Here is a 10,952-nt window from a genome sequence, read left to right on the forward strand (position 1 = left end):
CGCTGCCACAGATTTCGAAGAAAAGGTGAATGAGTACACGTTGCCGCAGAGATTTTCTTTTTCTTTTTCTCGAGAGCCTGGGTGCAAAGGGAAGATCTGAGATATCGCCATCGCAGCAAGGTCGGAGTTTATCCGAGAAAGAGAGGAAAGGAAAATCCAGCCAAAAGAACTCGAGAGATTTTTTTGCCTCGCGACGAATTGCTGCGTTCGAGAGGCGTGGCTCGAGCTCGGGTCGGGAGACCGACGCGGTGGTACACCTGACCGCGGAGTACTACTTCTTGATACCTCTCGAAAAGACAAGTGATTATCGATTAGAACGAGAAAGGCCAGTTTTCTGGAGTTGTGTGTGTGCCATCCCCTGTCCGCCCGAGTTTTTTTAGGGTGGGAAGTAGGGAAGCGAAGAAAAAAAGTTTTTCTTGGGCGCGCCATCTTTCGAGGAGAACGTAACACGTTTCATGTTGAAGAAGCGTAGATGACATGCATCACCGAACAGTTGATGATGGGTGTGGTGAACGTGAGAAGCGGGGAATACTGCCCACAACCCTGGTGGTGTGTCTATCTGTTCTGGCGGAAGGGATTGGACCATTTAGGGTAGCCTCGAGGACGCGGACAATCGATCTGGCATTCGAGAGATTTGAATGGAAATGACGAAAGAGGAAAGAAGGGAAAAGGGCAAGGAAAGTTTGGCGGGGACTTGTGTGGCGGTGCGGTCCCAATGGGGATATTAAGCCGTTGTGAACGTACATATACACGGATTGGATTTGGTGCCGCGAGAATTTCCCCTTCGCCCTATCCAAGTTTTTCAGTCGTCCCCCCACCACCCTCGGGGTGCTTTCAACTGGCTGGCCTCATGCTCACCCTTGCTCACGGCTGTTCCTGCGACGTGTGCGCTGAGGAATATGGCCCTCACCGTCTGCCCCACTCCATTCCCTGCGGTAAACATTATTTTTCTCTTTTATTCTTCGATTTCGCTAAAAAATAGGATACAGGGCATGTACTGTGCGCCAGTTGCTGCACGAACATCGTCGAAAAGACCTCGTCACGACACCCGCCAAGCTGTCCTTTCTGCCGCGAACACTTTTCCAGCGACCAAATACGCATGATCCGTATGGACTTTACGACCAGTGGCTGGAGCACTCCACGGCGGTTCCCAACCATCGAAACCAACTATGGCATCAACAGCGAGGTTTTGGCCAGGCGGACAGAGCGTCTCCTCTCGACAACCGACGGGCTTTCGCGCACACGACTCGAAGCCCGCCGTCTCGAGGACAAGGTGGCCAAGGTGGCAGCAAAAAAGTGCTCAGTGGAAGAGGTTTCTGCCCTCCACAAGGAGCTTGAGGACTGGTTGTTGGCGGAGAAGGACGACCAGGTGCGTGCTGCATTTCTGTCCCTTTGACTCGCTATTGACTCATTCTGTGTCTATTAGACTTCGTCTCTCTACCTCAGCGCCGCCCTCCTGCGTGCCATCCTCGTCAACCACATGGCCCACGCCGAAGCCAGCAAAAGCGCAAAAGAGAAGGAGAGCTCGTACAAAAAGCAGATCGCAGAGCTCGAACACAGTAACGAGAGACTCGATTCGGAGTTACGCCGGTGAGTCCTCCGTTGAGCGTTTAAATTTTTTTTCATGCCTTACCAACTGTCGCCGATCTTCGCGCATTCTTGTTGTTAACAGCCAAGTAAGCCAAACTCTATCTCTATTGTTAGTCCCTCGATTGACGTCCCTTTAGCGCCTACAATACACACAAAAATCCCAAGAATGCCAGCTGCTCCGCGCGGAAATCAGCCAACTCAAGTCTCTGGCCACAACCCTCGGCGCTTCCCCGACTCGCTTCCCTCAGTCGACCCCAATCGTTGAGGAGCCCCCATCGCCGCCAACTTCCCCTTCGCCCTATTCGCCCGCACAGACGCCCATCTCCCGGTTCCATTCCCGCTCGGCTTCCATGTCCTCCCGTCCCACAACGCCGGCCGCAACACCTATGATGCCCTCCCGCTCGCACACACCGGCCGTCGCCCCGTCCCCACCCCGGTCCCATACGCGGTCCCTCCGCGCATCCTCACAAACGCCTACGCCCTCGATGCGCTCGTACACGCCGGGCCCTAACGTGCCTCCGGTCCCCTCCATCCCCACCCGCTACGCCGCGACACCTACCCCAACTCGGTCATACACACCCGCACCCTTGGTCCCACCCAAGCCTCGCCGGCTGTCCCAGTCTTCTCCCCCGAAGATGGCCCGCTCCATGTCGGAAGAGAAGGCCGAGGCACACGAGCGCTGGCTTCCTCCCGAACTCGCCAACGACCCCAGCAAGCTTCAGCGGGGCTTCTCGTCGTCCGCATACGCCGCGTCCCGCCTACGCGACCTCAACTTGGGCACCAAGTCCCCCGCACCCTACTAATCCCTTCGAACCCATGTATGTGGTTCGAACTCACCCCCGTCCTGCATTTCGGACCATCTTTTTTCGTCTTTCTGGATCTGCTTTCTGTGCTGTTTGATTTCTGCTCTGCATTGTACTACCTTATCATCGTTTAACTGCTTCTTCCTTTTGTTTCTTCCCTGCACATTCCCCCTTCCCCTATCGCCATCCATTCTCCTATCCCCTTTCATTCCCCTCTCCCCTTGTCCCTTGTCCCCTTTCCGTCTCCGTCTCCCTTTCTCTTCCTTCTTCCTCTCCCGTCCCGGCTTCTCTCCGAGCGGTAGACTGGGTCCACCGCTCACACGACTCACGCTTGGTGCCGCATCCGCACGCGGTGGCACCGCCTAATCAAGACCGACCTCAACCACCGGTCCCCAAAAAGTATCGATTATACACTATTTTATTATGCAACGCTCACATCACTTTTTGACGATGTGCGTGTTTCACGGTTTCCCTTCTCTCTCTTGCATTGATTGATGATTTGGCTCACGCATTTTTTTCCCTTTCCGATTCATTCGATTTTTTTTTCTAGTCTACCTAGTCCTACTACTATTCCTCTTGCATTTGCTTAGTGGTATACCGGTTCTGCATGTTTCCTCTGTCCGTGTCTCATTTTTCTACTCCTCTCTTCCTTTTTTCCTGATCTCTGTTTCCTTTGCCCCGACCACATAGACGTATCTCCCCTTCACCCTTCGCTTATGTATTCCGGGCTACTCGCCATTAGATGGCTACGATCCTACAAACATCGTAATGCCAGGCGACTCCCGGGCCACATCCTCCTCCCAGCCACTTTTTTTCTCTTCTCACTCTGTTGATACCACTGTCTGATCAACCCATCTGTAGCATTGATTTTTTATTGCCTCCCTTTTTTTACGCCTCGATTTTCTTTTTTATATTCCCGATGACTCTTTTTGACTGGGCTTTTCTTTGGTTACCCCGTGCGATGCCTTGGCTCGGGTATTTTTCCCTCGAGACTGGGGTGTTTGCTCTGCTCCGACCTTGTTTCCTTTTTCCCCTCCCTACCCTGTTCTTTCGCACCCGCCTTTTCCATCCTACTCCTTCCTCGAATCCGCCCCCCACGCTGTTGTCATGTTGCCTGCTAGTAGTGTTTCCTTGGTTCTTGTTACGCCTTTTACGACTCCCTTGCTATGACCCCTTTTTACTTTCCTTCACACCCCGTTATGACCCCCAGATGACTTTCTACCTGCCTATCATGCCCCTCTACATATTCTACTACGTACTACTACTGCCCCCTTTTTATACCCCCCTTCGATCTTCGATCTTCCATGTACCCCATGAACTTTTTTGTTTTTGCTACTGTATATGAACTCTTGCTTTCGATTTCTTCGATCTTCGCTACGCGTACATACCATACCCTATGTCTCTTTTCGTATGACCCATTATGCATTGCCGTTATTACAGCGATTAATTTCTTTCGCTTCGAATTCACTTTATTCGATTCTCTCCGTATTGTCCTGTGCTGTTGGTTGTCGGTGTGCTGTTGGGCATATCTCACCCCATCCCATACCCGTGGTTGTTTCATAGGTTGTGTTGTGTGTACGCGTTGCCCGTCTTGGGCTTTTGCTTTCCTTTGCTGGAACGCTTTTTCTTATCATCCCTTCGGTTTTGCTTACCCCTTCGATTTCGACCCTTTGGTACCCCATCTACGCGACGCCGTTTGGCGGGTTTCTTTCGGGGACCATACCATTACTAGACCTTTACTTCTTTCGTTCGTCTTATTGTTATTTTGATTCTTTCGTTCTTTCAAAACGTGGGGTACTACTAAGGGGTAGTAGATGATGCGTATACTCTTTTTGGGGGCACGGGTTGGTAGAAAGTCGTTCCCTCTCCTACCTTCCCGACGACGACGACGACGACGACGAGTCGCGTTTTACGACCATTTCGACCTTGCTTTTTCACGACCCCCGTCCCCTTCTAATCCTGCTACGACCCACCCTCCCTTTGGAATCCTGCCTACAGGGCACCCGTTACGACGATTCCCCTCCCCCTCCGACGATGGTCGATGACCACCACCTTGTGTGTGCACTGTGTTGTGTTTTTACTCGCGTTATACTGTAGTAGCTTGCTTATCTTAGTAGCTGCTTTTATAGTTCTTTTACGATGTGTCCTAGTTAGTTTCGTTAGTTTGTGTTAGGTGTGTCAGTTCTGTGTGATTGGATGAGACTTTTAATACAGTTGGGTTTCATTCATTCATTCATTCATCGTGCTCTGTAAGCGAGAATTGAGTGTGAAAACTAGAGTGAGAACGAGGATAAGTAAGTCCTTTGAATAGAGCTCGTTCCTGTGGTTCCTGTGGCGGAGTGGAAGAATGGAGTCGCTGGAATCTGGAGAGGTACGACGAGGGGAGGGTGCTATTCAATTTGTTCTCGTGGCGCCTCTGGGCTCCGACTCGCGTGATTGGAATTGAGCGCTACCAGTACAGTAAGTATACGAATCTGGTGTTCCTATTATCTGTACATATGGGATGTGTGTTGGGTTTGTTTTCTAGGACCTCTCGGTTGCAGTACTTGAACGCAATTGTTTCTTCGAGCGATTTGTTCGTCGAGTTTGGAATTATGTGAATAGACGCGCGCTTATACTTAGCAGCACGTTCCTATTCAATCAACCTCCTTCGGGGGGTTAAGTAGCGGTAACTGTAACATTCCATTGGTGGTACTTGCTTACTTAGTTACGCCGTGCCCCCTTGTCACGTCAAGTCAACACAGTCAACATAGCCGGAAGCGATAGGTTGCTGTTGTTGGGACTTGGCTTGAAGACATGGGATAAATCCCTACACCTAGTTCGTCGTACGCAGGTCCCTCAGCCCTGGACGCCCAACTTAACGATGGGATTCTCTGCTGGCTTCATGTCCTGTGTCAACTTAATTAGGTTTTCTGGGGAGTAGATATGCTATATATACAGGCCTTTCGGGCGTATACTACGTACACCGCGAAAGCCTACTAGAAGCTTCAAGGGACGGGAATGGAAATGGAAGCGGCAAGCTTCATGAACCCTGTTTAAACGTTTTGGTATAGACCGTGATTGCAGTTGATTTTCTGATACACAGTATGTAGCTGGGGTGGTTGTTTGACGACCCGAAAGTTCCCTACGCAACAGATGGTTGGCTGACGTACTATGTGTGTACAACTTGGAAGCTCACTGAGTTCCCGAGTCAGAAAATTGCTATTTGGATATACGAGTATAGCTCCGTTCGTCCGTCCTTCAGAATTTGGTGTATCACTGAGAGGGCTTGGATCATTCTTAAGGAAGTACTTAGAGGGTGTCCGGTGATAGGTGGGAAGCGACATCCGTGGTCGGTTAAGATGGGAAGATAGACAAAGGAACTCGAGGTTCTGACTAGACCCGGAAAGGAGTATTTTTGGTGTTAACCGCCGAGAGTGGTATGTACGTTACCAGAGATATCATCCCACCACGCCGGGAGAACGGTGTAACAACAGTTCGACAGACACAGGTTCAGAGTATGAAAGACATACGACATCACTGGCAGTCCCGTCAACTTGAACTTCGCTGTCAAGTCTTACATGCCACGATAGGTACTACCATGTCCCTACTTGCTTACTTCATATTTGGCACTTGCCCGCTGTTGAAGAAGATCGATTCAACTAACCATCGACAATCGATTCGATAACATTGACAAGGAGCCCCATGTAGTGGCCACTTACCTCCCGCTAATAGTACACGAGTACTAGTAGCACGCGCATTGCGAAATCAAAGAAGCCGTTCAGCAGAGTCCTCATTATTAGAGCACATGAAACATACCGAAATAGGCGATACAGGGGGTATAACGACCGGGAGTAGATGATCCTTCAAGTTAGAAGTGAATCGATCGCGCATGGAAGGCTAACTCTCTCTCGACGTGGGGACTAACTTCAGAGCGATGCAAGTAGCTGTATCGACCGGCGCTAATTTTGGAATTTTTCCTTCCCCAGAAGCATATGATTCGAGGCCTTCAATCACCCCTCGAACAAAGGTTACTTACTTAGAACAGGAAGAGAAGAAGAAGAGTGTTTATTGACTGGAAACAAGTACCGTATTCGATGTTTAGAATGGAAGGTACTGTATACCATGTATAGGTTTGTATCCCTGTCGAGGTACAGGTAAGGTAAGGTGTAATAAACCAATGGAAGACGAGAGGCACACATAAGAAGAAGAACTTCCCTCATGGGCGCTTGATGTCACACCCACGTCATCACGGCAAGAACCTTTGGAAAGCGGATGGAGAGAGTGGATATAAATCAGTATTGAAAGCATTCGAACAACGAGGGTTCGTCGATGCCGACGGAAGAGATGCGGGAGGTGGGCTATGGCGGGATTACTAGGGTTTCGGCGGTGAGAAAGGGATGGAGATTAGACTTGGGAAGAGCGCTAGGATCGTGGAAAGCATTGGGGTGGATATCACAGGGTATCATCTGGAGAAGACAGAATTCCCCGAGTGGGTACTTAGAGGGGGACTTCGAAAGGACAATAGGAAGGAAGGCAAGTAGGCGGAGGTAACTTCGAACGCCGGGGATGGAGGAAGGGAGGAAGGAAAACCAGAGTCACCTTCGCCCTTCGACGTCGGGCGGAAGAATGGCAGTGGATATGGAAAGGGATAACCGAGCTCGGTGAAATGTGTTCGCGGGTAGGAATTTTATCCAGAGACGAGTGGAAAGTCCGTTCCATTGATGATGCTGGTTGGCGTCCTGGCAGATTGGACTCGAGTTGAACAGGGATCCAGGGTATACTTATCCCTTGTTCTCGGGTTATTGAGAACCGAGGAGCCAAGCCTGGACAACATTCGTGTCCAGAGACGGGAAGAGAAAGCGGATCAAACTGCCCTCATCATCACAGCCAGTTAAGTCAAGCCCACACCCAAGTTCTTGACCCTTACCCGCCTTTACGGGGTTGTTGGAAGCAATACCAGGGATTAATGGCCAGGCTACTCGTCAAAAATCCAGGGTTTGATCGTTCCAGAAAGTCGCAGTCCGCAGGCGAGACCCCACTTCTCCCCATTCATACACACGGAATAGTCAATCGCTACCCCAGACCAAGTTCCAACCTCAGGGACCCAGTCGTTAATTGAAACCACGCCACGGCAACGCGTCGAACGCACCTAATACGCCTGGCGAAGAGGTTCCGATGTCACGTCCCCGTTCAAATATTAATTAGTGGGTACTGTCGATCGTTGGGACCCTTGATGGGTGTTAACGTTTGGAGAGGTTGGGTGACAGGTTTGGTGACGTCGAACGAGGTTCTGAGGGTCGAAGGGTCGATGTGGAACGCGAGAGAAGAGACGGATCACAGGTGGGCGTGTCAGGGGCGACAGCGACCTGGATGAAGTGAACCGGAGATCCGACGTAAGGAGGTCCAAATCGCCACGTTATTGTTGAGTATTGGCTTTAGGGCCAGTCCGGCAATCCAAAGGTGCTTGCTGCGAGGTGCGGTGAGCACGATGAAGCGAGAGATTCGGAGTCGCGTGGAGAAAGGCGGGTTTGGGAGGTGTACGCTTTGCGTGAGCGCTGGATCCGTTTCTGTGGCTGCGTTCTCGAAGTCAATACATACGTCACTGGGCGTTACAGGCAAGTAAAAGTGTGTGCTTACAGAGCCGTGTGCGCCACCTGCAGTGTGACATACATAGGCTGGAGAAGGACAGTTGGCGTCTACTTGATCACCGGCCCCAAGAAGACATAGGCGAGTTCTTCCTGCTGGATCCTCTGGGGATCGCTAATCGAGTATCCAGCACCACCTACCGCGGCAAGTTCATCTCGCAAGGTTTTAGAGCTAGAGTATCCACCTCACCGCGGGTCAAGGAAGCCCTTGGAATGAGCATATTTCCGCCGGAAGCAAGATAGAACAACGCGCAGAGGCACCAGATTTATGGGAGAACGCGAGATGCTGGTCGCTTGGTGCCACGTAAAACAAGTTTCAGCGTCAGCGATGGGGGGCTGCTGGTAGAAGAGCGTGCAAACGGTGGGGTCTATGGTCCTCAGAGACCATTGGGACCGGAGGACAAGAGCGATCGAGAGCCGATGAACCAGTTCGATGAGTTGTAAGCAGGGTGTTGACTAGTGCAGCGTGCCCCGTCGGAAGGAACTTGTGATGCCCAGCTACGTGAAAAGCCACGCGTATAGAGGAAAGGCGATGGATCCAGATGTACGGCTAGGCTAGAGTGCAGTGGAGGTGGACTGAATGACCCGACGGTGTTGGTTAGTTGCAGGATCGTAGCTTCGGATCCTAGTTTAAAGCGTAGTAATTAAGTGATTTAAAGCGACTGCGGCGGGAATGTAGTTCCGTCTTTCCGATTCTCATGGATTCAGAGTGTCGGACTCGCACATCGTCAGTACCAGGCTCAGGGAAAGAAGGTGAGAGCCTCGTTAACGAGGTGGAGGTGAGAAGGAAAGGTTAAAATGCAATCAGAAGTGTTTGGAGGTTGTTTTATTGCTCCATCAAAGATTTAGGCGCTAAGCTCGAAATGGGCGCGCCGATCGATGATGAAATCATGAGGTTCTTGCGTTAAACTGAGTCCCAGCAGCAATGATCCTGGTCATGAAGTAGATTGTTGAAGTAATGAGATAATGTACATTGCGATTGTGTTTCAATACAGTATGTTGCAGTTGATTAGGCGGTGTGAGCAGAGTCGGAGGGGATCTGGACATACAAGGTGAGCGACGACGAGAGATATACAAGTTGCAACTCGAGGACTCACAGGATCCTTGATATCCAAAGCAGTGGCAAGCTTCTGGAACTCCTCTGCCGATGGACGAGTGGTACCAGTGCAAACTGGACGTACGGATGCATGGTCAGCCCATTGCGAAAGTCAAGTAGATGAGAAGGCCACTCACTCTCAGTGACTCGCTGCTCGGTGCTGCCGATCTTGGCTGCGATATCCGCGTAAGAGAGGCCTGTACATTGGCGCGTCAGTGAGCCTGCAGATATTCGATATCAGGGGTAGGCGCTCACCAGTTCGTGCCTTGGCGGCGGCGAGGGCAGCGCATTGTGGGTTGGGGGCCATTGTTAATGAGTGAGAGTCGTTGAGGATGAGGTCTGGGGAAGAAGCTCAGGTGCAGAGGCACCCTTTAAGTACCAGACCCCGGTACGGAAGACGATGGGCAAGATCATTTGATCATGATCATGGGATCTCCTGATAAGAGATGCAAGCCCTTTCGAGGGTCAGTATCCCTTCCAACAGCTTCCAATGCACGGTCATTACAAAGGAAGAGGGCGTGATTGGCTGCAGAGAGATGGTAGGTTCGCTGCGACTTAGTCACCAGCGTGAGTGTCGAGGGACTAATGCCCTCTAAACGAATGCGAGATCAAAGGAATTGGATGGGTCACTCCCTTTTCGACCTTTATGGCGTAATTAGGTAGGTATATTTATGTCCTGATAGGCCACGTGTAACCCTAGGAAGCATCTTTGAGGGTACCCTCTTCCTTGGGTCAAGCGCGCCAAAGGTTTGACGCCCTGAAATAGGGGCTCGGCACCAGTTGATTGCCGATCGGGATCTTCCGTCGCATGAGCAGTACACAAAACTTTATTTTCGCACTTTTGCCTTGTCCTCCACCGCCGTCCTCAAGCACATCGTCAAGACCATCCGCCATGGTGAGTGGAATTTCTGCTGAACCTACCATTAAACGTCGACGAGCGCGTTATTCCTCAAAAATTCGGGACGAAAACGATGGAAATTGAGTTGGATCGTGGTCGTCGACGTCGGATGGTGATGAGCAGCGGTGCTGACGATGGAATCGATACTGTAGCCCCCCAAGAAAGTCAAGGCCCCCAAGGAAGAAGCCGCCGTCCAGCTCGGCCCTCAGGTCGCTGATGGCGAGCTCGTCTTCGGCGTTGCCCACATCTTCGCCTCTTTCAACGACACCTTCGTCCATGTTACCGATCTTTCTGGTCGTGAGACCATCACCCGTGTCACTGGTGCGTTGAAGTTTTGAAGTCTGGAAATTTGAAGTCGTTTTTGATGAGTTTTCTACAATTTTCAGGCGGCATGAAGGTCAAGGCCGATCGTGATGAGTCTTCCCCCTACGCTGCCATGTTGGCTGCCCAGGACGTTGCTGCCCGATGCCGCGAAGTCGGTATCACTGCCCTCCACATCAAGCTCCGTGCTACCGGTGGAACTGGCACCAAGACCCCCGGCCCCGGTGCCCAGAGCGCTCTCCGTGCTTTGGCTCGTGCTGGTATGCGCATTGGACGAATTGAGGACGTCACCCCCGTCCCCACCGACTCTACCAGGCGCAAGGTATGTTTATCTGAAAATATGGAATGAATTTTTGACTTACAATCGGTTTCTTCCTTTAGGGTGGTCGCCGTGGACGTCGTCTGTGATCGCATTCGCGTCGCACATCAAAATGGTTTCTCCTCGTTCCATCATTGCATTCGCTTGTCGTCTCAAAATGTCACTTGTACTGTTATAGTTGGATCTGGTAGAATGCACAATATGTCGCCGTTCGACGCGCAGCGAGTCTACTCTTGTAACTCGTCCCGTGGTCGACCCTTTTTATCATTCAATTGGCGCCATTTCTTCGAATCATTTT

The 10,952-nt window shown here is 51.2% G+C and overlaps 3 protein-coding genes across 3 annotated transcripts; 2 read left to right on the forward strand and 1 right to left on the reverse strand.

Moving 5' to 3' along the window:
• Positions 1 to 1,108: 1,108 nt before the first annotated feature.
• Positions 1,109 to 2,393, forward strand: CC1G_15445 (hypothetical protein; the record flags this gene model as incomplete). The annotated part of the gene is made up of 3 exons (XM_002910122.1): positions 1,109 to 1,369; positions 1,427 to 1,590; positions 1,784 to 2,393. The coding sequence occupies 3 exons, from the start codon at positions 1,109 to 1,111 to the stop codon at positions 2,391 to 2,393; spliced, it is 1,035 nt and encodes a 344-aa protein (XP_002910168.1).
• Positions 2,394 to 8,949: 6,556 nt separating this feature from the next.
• CC1G_07276 (hypothetical protein) lies at positions 8,950 to 9,437 on the reverse strand. The gene is made up of 4 exons (XM_001835082.2): positions 9,372 to 9,437; positions 9,254 to 9,313; positions 9,118 to 9,191; positions 8,950 to 9,059 (listed from the first exon to the last, which is right to left on the reverse strand). Exons 1-4 carry the CDS (start codon positions 9,421 to 9,423, stop codon positions 9,030 to 9,032), a joined length of 216 nt encoding a protein of 71 aa, XP_001835134.1. The 5' UTR covers positions 9,424 to 9,437; the 3' UTR covers positions 8,950 to 9,029.
• A 555-nt stretch (positions 9,438 to 9,992) lies between these two features.
• On the forward strand, positions 9,993 to 10,767 carry CC1G_07277 (40S ribosomal protein S14). The gene is made up of 4 exons (XM_001835083.2): positions 9,993 to 10,011; positions 10,167 to 10,335; positions 10,401 to 10,657; positions 10,717 to 10,767. The coding sequence occupies exons 1-4, from the start codon at positions 10,009 to 10,011 to the stop codon at positions 10,741 to 10,743; spliced, it is 456 nt and encodes a 151-aa protein (XP_001835135.1). The 5' UTR covers positions 9,993 to 10,008; the 3' UTR covers positions 10,744 to 10,767.
• Positions 10,768 to 10,952: the final 185 nt, after the last annotated feature.

Source organism: Coprinopsis cinerea (genome assembly GCF_000182895.1).
Source record: "Coprinopsis cinerea okayama7#130 chromosome 12 map unlocalized cont3.12, whole genome shotgun sequence".
NCBI classification, from domain to species: domain Eukaryota; kingdom Fungi; phylum Basidiomycota; class Agaricomycetes; order Agaricales; family Psathyrellaceae; genus Coprinopsis; species Coprinopsis cinerea.

Bases quoted from the DNA above. Each gene is read 5' to 3' on its own strand.
- CC1G_07276 (XM_001835082.2), bottom strand. From the start codon at position 9,423: ATGGCCCCCAACCCACAATGCGCTGCCCTCGCCGCCGCCAAGGCACGA. The intron at 9,314-9,371 runs GTGAGCGCCTAC...GCCAATGTACAG, and splicing joins CGCCGCCAAGGCACGAACTG to GCCTCTCTTACGCGGATATC. The intron at 9,192-9,253 runs GTGAGTGGCCTT...CCGTACGTCCAG, and splicing joins CGAGCAGCGAGTCACTGAGA to TTTGCACTGGTACCACTCGT.
- CC1G_07277 (XM_001835083.2), top strand. The intron at 10,336-10,400 runs GTGCGTTGAAGT...TACAATTTTCAG, and splicing joins GACCATCACCCGTGTCACTG to GCGGCATGAAGGTCAAGGCC. The intron at 10,658-10,716 runs GTATGTTTATCT...TTCTTCCTTTAG, and splicing joins CCGACTCTACCAGGCGCAAG to GGTGGTCGCCGTGGACGTCG.